This window comes from Neolamprologus brichardi, chromosome 11 (genome assembly GCF_056152115.1).
Source record: "Neolamprologus brichardi isolate AB-2024 chromosome 11, ASM5615211v1, whole genome shotgun sequence".
Taxonomy (NCBI): domain Eukaryota; kingdom Metazoa; phylum Chordata; class Actinopteri; order Cichliformes; family Cichlidae; genus Neolamprologus; species Neolamprologus brichardi.
The window spans coordinates 22866688-22882143 of NC_142114.1; the positions used below are offsets into that span (position 1 = coordinate 22866688).

General features: G+C 36.9%; 1 protein-coding gene across 1 annotated transcript; it reads left to right on the forward strand.

Annotated features, from left to right (window-relative positions):
* The first annotated feature begins 2173 nt into the window (after positions 1–2173).
* Positions 2174–6106, forward strand: LOC148100561 (B-cell receptor CD22-like). The gene is made up of 8 exons (XM_087847947.1): positions 2174–2198; positions 2522–2611; positions 2925–3293; positions 3796–4125; positions 4444–4758; positions 5015–5129; positions 5882–5939; positions 6038–6106. The coding sequence occupies exons 2-8, from the start codon at positions 2569–2571 to the stop codon at positions 6104–6106; spliced, it is 1299 nt and encodes a 432-aa protein (XP_087704073.1). The 5' UTR covers positions 2174–2198; positions 2522–2568.
* Positions 6107–15456: the final 9350 nt, after the last annotated feature.

Consider the following 15456-nt stretch of genomic DNA (forward strand, 5'->3'; position numbering starts at 1 on the left):
ACCTCTAGTAAATGTGTGAATAGCTTAATCTACTATATGAGCTGGTGTCATCACGTTTAATAGGGTAGAATTTGTCAGCCTCTGATATTGAAAATTAAGCGAACATTTTGACAACGATAAATTGTCTATTTTAACACACAAGTATAATTTTTCTCACTCATTGCCAATATGGGTGCATGGGTCCATTTATGCATAGTATTAACTCTTGTAATTGTATTACATGAGGTTGTATAATAGTATACAACCTGTCTGTGCAGAGGCTCCAGGCTTGGACCACACCATATGACTACTGTGCTGTAGATGGTTTACTCTGCCCCCTACAGGTGAGTGGAAGAATGTACATACGAAACAAAATAGCAGCTAATAAGTAATATAAACAAAGAGTAATATACAGGAAAATAAAGAGGATACCATTTTAAAAACATAGGTGCCATACCTGTGCGAATGTATTGAACAAAAAGCTTTTGCTGCTTTTTCACTTTGTAATTAACTAATATGGCTTCTGACCACTCTTAAATGCCATTTGACAAAAAAGTCAAATATTGTGCACAATTAATGAGTATATTGTATGTAAATTGTGGAAAACATAAAGCTGTTTATAACAGGAACAGAAAGGAAACACATTTCACAGCAATACCGGAATAGAGCAATCATCAACCACCTCTTCTACATGGATGACATCAACCAATCAGACATGGTAGTGGTGGACAAGCAGAGGAAGATGGCATGGAAGAGCTCCAACAATTGCTGGGTACCTTAAAGCATCTGAGCTTCGTTAGAAAGTAGAATCTGCTCATTCCCTGCTTACACAGCATCATTTTTGTTCCTCCAGTCCATCGTTCAGGTGAATGTTCAAGTATAGTGGTGTGAGAAAGTGTTTGCCACTTTCCTGGTTTCCAATTTTATCTGTATTTTTGTCACACTTGAATGATTCAGATCATAAAACAAATTTAAATAAGAGTTGTATTGTTCAATGCATGCTCCCACCGTCTCCATAGAACGCAAAGACTGCTGTTCGCAGCCCAGAAAAATCGAATACTGTTTATTGTGAACCCGTGCTGGACTATCAGAAGAAGGTTCATTATCAGCCTGCTTCCATAACAATTGTTCCGTACTCATCAAGGACTTTTATGTTCCTGAAAATAATTTTTTTTTCTCCTCTTGTGATCATCCGAGAACCTGTCTCTCTTCCTGCACCTGCTCCTGCTCCCAGGGCGGTTCAGACCCTGCATTCCTCTGCATTCGTTCCAGTTTTGAAGGTGGCTAGGGCCCCCTGTGAACCCTGTTCTGTCTAAGCCCCAGCATCCAGAGCCTGCTGCAAGGTTTCGGCACTGCTCTGCTGTTTTTCTGTATGTCAGGGATTACTTCCTCTTTCAGAAATGTACTGTATGAATATTCTTGACTTACAGTGTCAGAGTAAGCAATGTGTCACTCTTTAAAACAGAAAGCATGTTTGAGGGACATGTCAGTTACAACATCGTTCTTCTCTGTCACACTGTGGTGCTGTCTAAAGGTTACATTAGTTTGTGCTGTCAATGACTGATTAGGACAAATTGTATTTACACAGAAATAATTGTAATATTAAAATACTACAGTGTAAACAGGAACTCGGAGAGAATGAAGTGCTACCATATGGGACAACATTAATAATGTTAATAAGAATGCGTAAATCCCACAGAGTTTATTCTGTTCAGCTTCTTCAGTTTTCAGTAGGAGAAACATTTCATCACTCATCTTCTTTAGTACAAACATTTTACAAAGCAGCAAATCTTCCTCTTGCAAATACAGAAGTTATTTCAAAGATCAAAGTGACACTATAAAGCGGAGCATTAACATGCATCTATGTATTACAATGCATTACAATGCATAATTGTCAGGCGATTGTTTTTAAAACAGTCGAACCGTTTTAAACCTCCAAATATTTGAAAGCTAAGCACCTCATGTTCAAGATTATCTCTGATTTCACTGCTGTTAAAGTTTCACATTAACATCATAATGTGATAGGAGGTTTTAGCTGTAAGTGTGGTGGCAGTCTAAGAGGAAATAATGGCCAGCAGAGTAAAGCTAAACTTAGCGAAACTTTCTGAAGTGCAAAGAGAAGTAACAAAGGAGGAGGAGGAAGAAGAGTCAGTTGAAAGCAGACAGTCTGCAGAGATCAGTGTGTAGAAACAAAAGCTGGAGATTCACACAGAGTGAGGGTAAAACACTTTCATCCATTTTTCTCTGTAGTATTCTTGCTTCAGTAATTTCATAAAAATGATTGTAAATGATTGGTGTATACTTAACTGAAGAAGTCTGAGGCTCAGAGATTTCCATTCATAATTTTTAGTTTCTCGATGGCACAGATATCAAGAAATGCTTGAAATTGTGATATTTCAAGATCTCAGCCAAGTTTATTGGTCACATGAAAAAATATATTAAAACAGTAAATGTGTAAGTGTAATATCCTGTATGTGATTCTATCAGCCACTGAACTTTCTATATTTTTAGTGCACCTTTTGTGTGTTTGTGCTTTGAAAAGAAAGTGTCTATCCTGTGGAGAGAAGCCGTGCTGTCATTCGAATCAGAATGTTACCTCTCATCTGGGTGATTCTGCTCTTCGCTGAGACAGGTACAGAAAGAAATCTTATTTAAATCTTCATCAATATATGAATTTAAGGAAACTACAAAAAGAAGGAAAACTGCAGTTTCAAAGACAGCGGTGTTTGAAAATGTAATTTACTAAATTAAAAATGGGAAGCGACAGCTGTGAACTGCATCGCTTATATAAGTCATATCAGTTAACAGCAGAAGTAAAAGAGGCATCTATAAATATAAACATTGTAAACGATGTAAACTGATGGTGTTGGTTACCATCGTTTTTTGATTTTCATGAACTCAGCTTCTTCTCTTCTGGTTTGTCTCTTTTGTTTTTGCATGTTCAGGTTCTGGGACTCCTGAGTGTCCAAAGAGCAACAGCAGAATCACACTAAGTGATGAAAATGTATCAGCACAGGCTGGACTGTGTGTTGTTCTAGCATGTTCTGTTACTACAAAGGATAAGGATGTTGAAAATATAACTTGGTATAAACATGATGGAAACATAACTAAAACAATATTTGGCTCCAGTAACAATACGAAAACTGACCCTGAGTTTAAAAGGAGGGTGTCACTGTTGGAGGCTGACCTGAAAAATAAGAACTGCAGCATCATCATCAATGACCTCACCAAGTCGGACTCTGGATCATATCACGTTGTCGCTAAGACAAAGACTCACTGCACACTGATTGCAAACATCACAGTCACAGTTACAGGTATCAAAACCTACCACAAATACTCCATGCACAGTGACCACGTTATCATGTTTGATTTAAATGATTTAGCTCGACTAAATTACAATGAGCTGTATTAACTACAGCTGCATTATGGCACTAGTACATGTTTGTTTAACGTGAGTTTAAGAGTTGTTAAATCATTACTCCAAAGATTTTTGTGAATAAACATGATGCTCAGATTAACACAAAGGCACAACATCTTCCTGTAATGCAGGTCCTGTGTCTCCATTCATCATATATGTCAGCTAAAGTGAAAAAGAAAAACAGAAACTGCTGAATGTCCTTTAGTCTATTCCTTTGGTCAGACATAAACTGATGTTTGGGTATACCTCACAGAGCTTGCATCTGTCTTGGAACTTTTCAGCCTTATCATGTACTTTTTACAATTTAAGTTATTAACAAAGTGATCATACATCTACTTTAAATTAGCAGTGGTTTCTATGCTCATTATAATGTCTTGTTTCATTTACTTTCCTATTAGAGCTGAGTGAAAAGCCCACACTGGAGATTCCTGAAATAACAGAGGGAGAGCGGACTACACTGACCTGCAGCGCTCCTGGTCTCTGCTCTGGATCCACTCCTAATATCACCTGGATATGGAGTGGATCAGGACAAAAGCTCTATGAAATCAAAGAAAACAACACTGAATTCAAGTCTGAGAATATGCCTCCCTTCAAGTCAAATCTGACCTTTAACGCTTCAACAAAACACAACGGTGGTCAGGTCACCTGTAAGGTCACCTGTAACGTCACCTGTAAGGTCACCTTCAAAAATGTCAAAACAAATGAGACAAAAACTCTCAATGTCAAGTGTGAGTATTACTCTTGGCAAAAGTATATTTTATCATTATTACAGTATTAGTTGTAGTAGCAGTAATTATAATAATGTTGTAATTACTGTAAGTGTAAAACTTTCATAACTGACATTATATTTTGTCTGCTCTTATTATTTGCATTTTTTACTTAAAAAGCAGTTTTCATTCAAATCTGGAAAGTAAATGTAATATTAATTACATTGTTGTGTTCTTCAGTATCAGATATTCTCATATTGTAGCAACGTGTTAAGACTATTTATGTTCCTATGAGTTTACTGTAATTTTGATGCTGAGCTTCTTATTCTGTTTTTGCAGATGCACCAAGAATCTTGAATGACTCTAAATGTGTCGCTCAGTCAAAGGTTTTGACCTGTGTGTGTATCAGTGAGGGGTTTCCTTCACCCACCATCAAATGGCCACACTTGGAGGGCCACACTGAGTACTCTGTAACAACCAATGTGTCAAACACCAGAGTCACCAGCACCATCACTGTGTCCCAAGATCACTGTCACAACTCCACTATTGAATGTGTCAGCAGTAATAGTATTGGAAATACCTCATCAAGTGTCAGCCTTATAATAAATGAGTTCAATGCTAATTCATCATCATTAAACGATACAGAAAATAACTGTAAGTATCTACGAGTTAAATATTTCCCCTATACTCAAATTTAAGACAACTCCACTATTGAATGTGTAAGCAGCAATAGTATTGGACAACTAAATCACAGCATTATATTAAAGAAGTTAAACGGAGTTAGTAAGTATTTACAAGTGAAATATCTCTCCTATACTAGAGCTATCAAAAAATATAAGACATTCACTTCCTGTTTTTACATGTTTTATATAACATAAGCTAAAAACATTTTTCAACCTTGTGATTTCAGATCTTTACAAACAAGATCCGAAAGTTATTGCTGCAACATTGAGGGGCTTTCTGATTTGTCTTATTGGGATAATTCTTTCAGCAGTCGTTGCTTTTTTGGTAACAAAATCCAACAGGTACAGTTACATTTCAGAGTTTAATTTTGGAATGCGAAGATTTTTTTTTTTATTTTTGTAAATATATATAGATTATTTTAATCTAAGAATTTAATCTACTTCTAACATCAATCCTATTATATTACAAAAAAGAAATGTTCCTATATATTTGATGCAAATGACCTCTTTCATTGTATCACAATGCAGTTTTGTTAGCGATAAACATCCACACATTGGTTTATTTTAAAACAATATAATAACAAACCTGATGAGACAAAACATTTTGACAGTTGCTGCTTTTTATTGCTTTATATGCTGTTCTTAGCTTGCAGCTACATGAAACAGTTTTTAAAATATCACACAGTGTTCCACCAGTTATGGATGACATCTGTCAGTCACACATTTTCTAATATATGCCGATTTTTGATTTCACCATTGTTAGCATAATGTTTATATCCTTCATTTGGTCATAATGTTTGGGCTAATCCTGTATAGTTAGTTTGACAATCTGTCATTTCCAATACCCTGTAATTCCTAGCCAATGGGACCAGTATACATAAGTAATGCACATATCATATTTACATAAAAGGATAAATTGGAATTTATGGTTCAAGATATAATTTGTTCCCTCGAAAAATGAAAAAAGCAAAACAAATCAAAAAAAAAAAAAACTGTGATCACAGAAAAAATTTAGTTTTTGTAAATGCCCTGCTGTTGCTGCAAGCTGCTGTGGGACCTTCTGCAAGGATTCATATTAATTGATTTGTTCTCAGAAAAAAATGGAGGAGGTCTGAAAACCTGGAGACTGAGACCACTGAAGCAGTTCCAATGGTAATGTATATTATTAGTTAGCCTTCTGTCATGTAGCTTAATTATACAGATGTTTAACTTTTATTAGCTGAAAAATTATCCTGCAATGTGTCTGATAGCTGGATGCTGATCAAGCAACAGTATATCATGGGATCCATGAGCGAGAGGCAGCTGTAGGAGAAACTTAGTCATGTGAGAACGCATCACTGGTGACGATGATGACATTACACCAAAGAGGTGGACAACGTTGACAATGACGTCTTGCAGTAAAAACCAGGACGGAGAGGAGAAACAGAATATATTGAAATAAAGACAGAAAAAGGGACACTGATGATCATGTGTTGTTGCAGCACTTACAAAAAAGAAAAATCATTCAGATATTAGGCTGTGGTTTTTAATGCAGTCTAAATAAAACAATAACAGGGTTTCTAATATATATGTACATCCTGGCAAAGAGGTTTTCATAAAACACACGCTCATATGATGGCTTCTTGTAAGTGGCAGTCCTTAGTGGGGATCAGCTAAAGATATCAAGACATGGAATCTTGATCTAATGCTATGCTACTCCACTTCGTTTATTACAAGGAAACTTTGAGGTGCCAACTATACTGTGTAAATAATGTAAAAAATCTACTTATAAACTCCAACTTCAACAAAAGCATAACCAAAGTGAAACCATGTGAATCTTTGTGGAGACGTTCTTGTGTGCAAAAAAGCACCTGTACATTTCACATATGTCTGTATCAGGTAAAATCAGTAGCTTCATGTAACAGTTTTTGTTTTATCACTTCAATAAAATTCAAATCTAAGTTCAAAGTAAATGTGATAATTATTATGCTTGTAATAGCTGTTGTTCAGTTTTCTTTTATGGCTTAAAATCGTGTGACTTCACAGATAACTGTTATAGTCTACTACTGTGGTAAACTGTGAGAACAGGACATTTAGAAAATCTACTGGAGCTCACATTAGAAATTATTGTGAGTTGTGAATATTTTACACTGAGCTGCTAAAACAGATCTTACTGTTCCCCCACTTGCCAAATGTCACTTTAACCACTGACTGTTTTTTTCTGTTTTTTGGTGTGGAGGCAAAGCCACCCAACATCATGCACGCAACAGAAAATGTATATTTTAAATAACAGATTAAGTCTGAGTACATTCATTAGAATTGTAATTAAAATTTAGATTAATTTGTTTTCTCATTTACTAATATTCTATTCTGTAATATTACTAATTACAGAATTTCTGTACTTTTTCCACATCTGTCTGTGCTGCAGTGAGCGAGAACACCTTCACTGTTTTTGTTTTCAAGTTTCAGAAGCTGTCAAGGTCAAAGCTCAGGACTTGCTCCATATGTTGAGTGTTGTTCACCTCTTAACACTGATTCCTTTCTCCATGTTCTGTCCACACTAGTAAACATGCTGTGTACTTTGAGGCCACAGAAAATTTCAGCTATTTCTAGATTTGGTGCCTCTCAGTCGAGGGATGCCTGTGTTCTGCTGGACACCTGGAAATCCTGCTATTGCAAAAGTCCAGCTCAGTCCTTCAGGCTATTTCTCATCTCCACAAAAACAGAACCCTGGAGAGGTGCTTGCAGTAGTTTTAGTTTCTTTCAGTTTTCTTTTGCAACCTACAGAAAAATTGTGTGAATTTGCAGATGACTGTTATAGTGTCTTACTGTGGTAAACTCTGAGAACATGTTTGGCCAGACTAAAACTATACTGATGTCTATTTAGGAAGTACATAAATATATACTTTAGTTCTCGCGAGAACAGTAACTGCAGATTATACTAATTCATACCACAATATACAGATCAAACATGAAACTGCATTTATGTAGAAGCTTTGTCTTTAAATCTACAGATATTTAAACCGTTTGAAACAATACCTCAACTGCTCCTGGTCACTGCTCTGGAAATTCTCCTGAAATCATCTGGACGTGAAGAGAGCGAGTCAGAATGACACAGACATAAGAGAAAACATTTAGCGTCTCATTGCTAAATATGAGGTCAGTCTCTTGATCATTAATATGCCATGACCACCAGTCCACACTGCAGTCAGCTGAGACTAAAGAAGTCACTTGGATGGGTAATGAAACGTTTCTCAGAATCAACTTTGTGGGAGTATTGCTGTAGGTTTTTGATACCTGTAACTGTGACGTTTGCATCAGAAATCAACATACAGACATTCTTCATCTTACTAACAATAATAACTCGATATGATCCAGAGTCTGACTCGTCGAGGTCATTGAAGCTTTTTTTCAGATCTGACTTCAGCACTGACAACCTCCCTTGAAACTTAAATACTGCTTTCTTAGAGCTTCCATGATGTTTGTGTCAAATGACATCAGAACCATCTTCTGTAATAACAGAACGTGACAAAACAACACAGTCCAGCCTTTGCTGTTATTTATTTAATTTACTTCTCTTTGCATCTTTAACATGTTTCCAGGAAGTTCTTCTATACTCTGTCCACCATTATTTCCTCTTAGACTGCAGCCACACTTAGAGCTAAAACCACCATTAATGTGACATTTTAACAGCAATGAAATCAGGGATTATTTTTAGTATCAAGTGTGAAGCTTTGAAATATTTGGAAGATTCAGGGAGTTCTGCAGATTTAGTTTGACTCAGTCATCTGATATCACTGTGATATATGCATCTATGTGAATAATGTTTTTGGTGCAACTTAAATAAAGAAAATAATAGACACATATTTAATTGTGATTTTTATTAATATGAAAAGAGAAACTCCCACAGATATTTGAAAGAACTTGTGTCTGGGTTTCAAAATGTCATTTAGGTGAGTGATGAAATTTTTCTCCCACTGAAAACATCCAGCTAAAAAGAATCAGCTTTTTGGGATTTACACTGTGTTCTAAAAGGTTTCTGGACAATTATTATGATTAGTATGTTGCCCCATATAGTATAATTTTATTCACTCTAAGTTCCTGTTGACACGTTACTATTTTAAGGTCACAGTTGTTTCAATCTAAATACAGTTTGTCCTCATCAGTAGTAAAGACTTCATACCTATGTGCATGTATAAAATAAGGCTGCTTTTGCTCCTTTATAGCTTTATGAAGTTACCTGATATGACTTCTGCCCACGCTCCGATGCTATCTAAAAACTTGTCTGATAAAGAAAGTTTTGTTTATGAGGATATTGTGAGTGTATTTTTGAAAATGCAAAACAGAACAAGGAGACTTTATAGACATAGTACATATATAGTGAAACATAAGAGGTGATGTCGATCTGGTGGAACCAGCACCCAATACAGGAAGCCTGAATTGTCTCTCTGCTAAAAGAGTCCTACCCTCTGACATATGAGTGTTACCCAACAGTCTGTACAGAGCTTAGATAGAACAAATGTGGATGAGGCGATTCGCCCAGCTCTAACTACCTCAAAATGATCAGAATTTCTACCCCGGTTGTCTCAGATAAAAACCAGGGACAGGAGTAGCCTTGTAGGCCCAACCTCCATCAGCCATATCCGTTAATGGCAGCTCCCTTCTAGACTGGTGTACTTAAATTTAGGGGCCTGGACATAAGGCCTCAAGAGTCTGTTATTTCTAAAGGGCTAAAGTAACCTGTAAGAGCTATTCACACTAGAATGGATTGATACTCAGGATTTTACCTTTATTGTTTCACAAAGGGTTAAAAAGAGAATGTCCACAATTTAAATAGAATATTTTATTAAAGCAATTTAGCAGCAGCAAAGCAAAACCAAAATAAAATAATAAGAATAATCTGTGATACAAAGGACCCACATGTACAGGCTGTTCAAGGGCTGGTTACGTTTCATTTGCAAGTTTTTTTTAAATTGCTCTGTGCAGCTGTTCAGCTGACGTGTTCCTAGCGCAGCCTTCCTTTCTCTGGTCCTTGCTGGTAACTGAAATAGCAGGACTGATCACACCAATCAGTCCCAGCTTCTCTGCCAGCCTTCTGGCACTGTCCACCTGTTATGGTTACATTACATTACCAATGGAACAGCTTCAATGGTCACCATCTCCAGGTCTTCAGATAGGTTTTCAGAGCTCTTCTGTCTTTTTTTTTTCTGGAATGAAATTAATTAATAGAAATGAAAATTACTGAAGACCCCACAAAAGCCCAGACGTTCACATAATTTGGGTGTTTTCTGTGATAACTTTGGTTCCTCAAAGACAAAAAATATTGATTCTTACATGTAATTTTAAAAAATGCTTTATTTATGTATATTGTCCTGATTAGTTAGGAATCACAATTTATTAACAATTACTAACTTGCCTTTATGCGTTTTTATATAAGATGAGTTAAAACTTTATGAAAATATGGCTTTTCAAATGTGGCCATTTTATGGTGGCCGGAGGAAACTCCTCACTGTTGCACATACAGCACAGAACCTCTGATTGAACCTCACACTATTCAAAATTCTTGGACCAGCTGCAAATACTGAAAATGAATCTCAACATTAGGTCAAATCCACAGTAAACTCACATGAACAGAAATGTCCTCCATATGTGTAACAGTAAGGAAGACAGGATTTTATTCATTATTAATAAATATGAAAAAATGTACTCACATTTTACATGAATGGTTTTCATAATGATTTTGTTCTTGTTTGTTGCTATACACTTGTACTGTCCAGAAAGTTCTGGTGTCATATTAGAAATGGTAAGAGAGGCTGACCCCTTGCCTTTTGTGGTTTTACTTTCAATTTTTCTGTTCAAGTCTTTGTTGGTGTCAGATTTAATCCAGTTGATAGAAGATGCAGTGAAACTGCCAGCACTGCAAGTTAGACTAAGTGAAGCACCCTTCTTCACAACTGTACTTCCACTGATTTTTAGTTCCTGAAGATCTAAAAAAAAAAAAGTGCCAGAAAAATGAACAAACAAATGAATGATGACTTAAACAAGTCAGAATCTGATTTAGGGTTCCCTAGATGGGATTCTAGCACAGCATGTAAGAGGCCCCTGAGATTTAGAATAAAAGTGGTCGTATTAAGTACAAGATTTTCTGTGACAAATATAAGCTCTCTCCCCACCGAGGTATACTAAGACATCAGTTCATACCTGACAAAAAGCAGATTCAACAGTTACCATTTGTGTTTTATGTTAGTACATAGTTTTTTATTAGAACTGTCCAAAAATAGAAAACAGGGTCTTTCCTTTGTGCTTAATCTGCATCTTTTTCACAAAAAACATTTTTTGTGTGGTAATGATTTAACCTCCTAAGACCCGAACTCTTCCATTTTTTAATTTCTTTTTGATATTTGGGCTGATTGGGACCTGATGAATATAAAAACAAAGAATTACCAGATTTTTCTTTTTTTTTAATCTAATTTTTGTTTCTGAGAAATGACAGACACATATGAGGATATTCATTTGAAATTTCGACAGAATAGTTGCAGTATAATGTCCTCGTAAGTGGATATCAGGCCCTTGTTGAGCAAGATTTAGTATTTTGGTCTAAATAACCCAAAATGTGATGTCCACATATGTGGACGCCAGGTCCTAGGACAGGGGTGGGCAATTCCAGGCCTCGAGGGCCGGTGTCCTGCAGGGTTAGCTCTCACCTGGGGTCAACACACCTGAATCACATGATTAGTTCGTTACCAGGCCTCTGGAGAACTTCAGGACATGTTGAGGAGCTCATTTAGCCATTTAAATCAGCTGTGTTGGTTGAATGACATATCTAAAACCTGCAGGGACACCCGCCCTCGAGGCCTGGAGTTGCCCACCCCTGTTCTAGGAGGTTAAGAACCATTTCAGTTTCATATTTAAATATAGAAGCACCTACTATAAAACAAAAATGTCCTCATGATGTGACACAGATGTGGTTGATATACCTTTCTATAATTTAGTGAAGCTATCGCTATTAGGAATTTGAAGGTATTTGCTGTAAGATTTGATACCTGTAACTGTGACTGTGAAGTTCAGTGTGCAGCCATTCTCCGTCTTGTTATCAGACACTCTGACTTGGTATGATCCAGCGTCTGTTTCGGTGAGGTCATTAATGATGATGCTGCAGTTCTTCATCTTCAGGTCAGACTCCAGTAGTGAGACCTGCCTTTGAAACTCAGAGTTGTTGTTTTTTTTTTATCATCACTGGAGTCAAATATTGTTTTACCATGTTTGTACAAAGTTATTCTTTTGGCATCAAACCCATCTTCTGTAGTAAAAGAACATGGTAACACTGCATATAGTCCAGCCTCTGCTGTTATATTTATTTTACTTAACGTGACATTGTCTTTGCTCTTTGTACAGACTGGAGGAGTGCTCCTAGTAAAACCTGAAAATGCAAAAATAAAAGAAACGAACAAGGAGAGAGTCTGCTGAGTTTGTGAAAAATCAAATGCCTGCAGTTCACTGCCATTGTTATTGATATTTAAAAAGAAGTTGAAAGACATTACTTTCCTTTTTTTTTACACTTTGTAAATTCAGATTTAAATAAAATTTCCTTCTATAACTTTGTCAGCGAACAGCAGAATCACCCAGATGAAAGTTAATATTCTGATTTCACAATTTAGCATGGCTTCCATCCACAGGATACATTTTTGGTCTTTTCAAAGCACAAACACACAGAAAGTTCACTGGATGATAAAATAAATCCAAGTCATTACAATGATATATGTATTATTTCTGTAGTTCCATATAATCAATAAACTTGGCTGGGATGGTAAATGGACTGGTTCTTATATAGCGCTTTTCTACTCTTCTGAGCACTCAAAGCGCTTTACACAACTTGTGCATTCACCCATTCACACCCATTCGCACAAGCACATTTCTCTAGGTGCTTTCTAGATAACATTCACACACATTCATACTCCGATGGATGCATCGGAGAGCAATTTGGGGTTAGTATCTTGCCCAAGGATATTTGGCATGCAGACTAGGGGAAGCCAGGAATCGAACCACCAACCTTCCGATCAGTAGATGACCTGCTCTACCACCTGAGCTACAGCCACCCACATCTTGAAATATCAAAATTTAAAGCACTTCTTCATATCTGGAGTGTGGAGAGGCTAAAAAATACTAAATGAAAGTCTGCCAGCTCTGGACTTCTTAAGTATACACCGCTCATTCTGAAATACTTTTTTATGATAGTACTGAAGAGAGAATACTACAAAGAAATGAAATGATCTCTGCAGCGTGTCTGCTTTGAACTGACTCTTCGTCTCTTCCTCCTCCTCTTTTGTTACCTCTCTTTGCACTTCAACTTGTTCCCAGGAAGGTTTGTTTTGTACTCTGTTGGAGATTATTTTTTCTTGGTTTGGTACTAGATGCAGAGCTAAAACTTCTTGTCACATTACGTCATTGTGTGAAACTTTAATTCGAGTTGTCGGAGTATCAATAACTTTATTAACGTCGCCCTATTTTCTCTTAATACCAAGCAATTTTTTCTTCTCTGTCAGAGACATGAGTCTGAGAACACTACGTCAACCACCATTTGTTTTTCTATTGAGGTCATATTTGTACCACATGGGCTTTCTTTTCAAAAAGAGTCTTAATTTTCATTTAGTGGGATCTCATAAATGTACAGTTATTTTACCTCTTCCAAAACAAAACATTTACTCCTCTACCTCACATTTTCAGCCATCGTCCATACTTCACGTTGTTGTTTAATAGGCTCTGAAACTTTTGGGCATTGCAATATTTAGAAGAAATAAAAAAAATTTTAGTTGAATTTACACACGCACGCACGCATGCACACACACACACACACACACACACACACACACACACACACACACACACACACACACACACACACACACACACACACACACACACACACACACACACACAATATATATGCTAAAGTACATTAAATTATACTTCTCCTGTCTTTATTAATTCAATTTCAACATACTGAAATTGGGTTGTTTTTTTATTGATTTGTTTTAGTTGAAAAATGAAAAGAGGACACTGCTGCCCACAACCACAACCACAACCACCAACATGTAGTCGTCTGATTACACCACACAGAAAACAGGCAACCAGGTTTTAGAAAAAAAAAATCAGAGCACACAAATCAGAGGGTGGTGCCCATTTCTGAAGGGAAAGTAGCATTAATGCCAGTCTTCAAATGACCTGAAATTTTATTTATTTATTCATTTTATAAAACAGGAAAACAGGAAATGCGGCCCACGACCATCAAATAAGTGGACCTCTGATCTCAAACATAAAACAAGCAACAAGGTTTTAGAAAAAAAAACAATAAATGAATGAGCACACAAACAAGAGGAAGATGTTCATTTCTGAAAGCAACATTAAAACTGAAAACATTTTGGAACTGAAACATTCATCAGTATATTAAAATTTAATGGTTCCTAGTTATAACAGGTCAATAAGTTGAGACAGATTCTTCAGCATTTGGCAGCCTGTCAAAGTAACAAATGATCTTGACCTCTGTGATAAGGGGGGAAATAATAAAGCCCTCTGGAAAGTGAGAGCTCTCCTAAATAGATTTCAACAAAGCTGCTATGAAAAGATTCCCTTCACAGGCCGGTGTCCTGTATGGGCTTTACAAACCAAATCCCATAACCTCAGAGCGCTAGCTTATACAATTCCTTTTATCCATAATGGACTTCTCAGGCTCCTCAAAAGCTGCTTTTTCCTTTGCCTGAACTTTCATCTTCTTGCTCTAATATCTGGTGGTCATTTGCTGACAGCTCTAAGTATGACTAAACTTCCACAAATATCTTCCTGCCTCACTCAGGCCTCATATCATTCCATAATCAAACAGGACTTAATTTCCACTAACAAAAAAAAAAAGAAAAAAGAAAAAAATGAAGCAACATGATTTACCACAGGATTTAGACATAGATATAGACAGAGACAATCAGGCACACACGGACACAAACATGCATTCCCACCCTCATGAACACATATACAAATACTCAGCACTCACCCAACGTGGAGACAAACAGAAATCAACACCTTACACACACTCACACTCCCCAAACATACTCTATAACCCAGGTCTAGATACCCTCAACCCCGGAGAGACAATCAGCTCCTAGACCCAGGAGATGTTACCCTTTTCCCTGGGGTGGGGACAAGAAAGTAGTCCCTTCCTGGGACCAGCTCCCCTGCTGACTCCAATGACTTCCACAAGCACAGAAAGAGAGAGTAATGCATTGTGCTGAAAATGTATTAAATTATCTCAAGAGAAACTGCCTCTGCTTTCAGGGAGAAAACTTAAACAGGCACAAATTTTCAGCTCTAACTCCCATGTGCAGGAGTATTGCTACTGTGAATGAACGGAACGGAAAAAAATCCATCCACCCAAACATGTGGTAATAATGAGTATGCGCAGTTTTGTGTGTGTGTGTGTGTGTGTGTGTGTGTGTGTGTGTGTGTGTGCAGTGCTTGTCTGTGCCACAGATAGCTTTTATCAAAATGTGACGATTAGTAAAAGAGTGGGTGAAGGTGTGTCACTGTGGAGATGGGTGTCAGATTATTTTTAAGTCCTGCATAAATGCGTCAAAGGATTCAGAGTTCTGCAAATCCTCGCTTTGCCCATCACTACCACTAACCCACAGTCAGCAGGCAATAT

What these genes read in the sequence shown, in the direction of transcription:
- LOC148100561 (XM_087847947.1), top strand. Translation starts at nt 2,569, where the DNA reads ATGTTACCTCTCATCTGGGTGATTCTGCTCTTCGCTGAGACAG. An exon ending in TTGGTAACAAAATCCAACAG is followed by an intron (nt 5,130 to 5,881) that starts GTACAGTTACAT and finishes ATTTGTTCTCAG; the next exon opens with AAAAAAATGGAGGAGGTCTG. An exon ending in CCACTGAAGCAGTTCCAATG is followed by an intron (nt 5,940 to 6,037) that starts GTAATGTATATT and finishes TGTGTCTGATAG; the next exon opens with CTGGATGCTGATCAAGCAAC.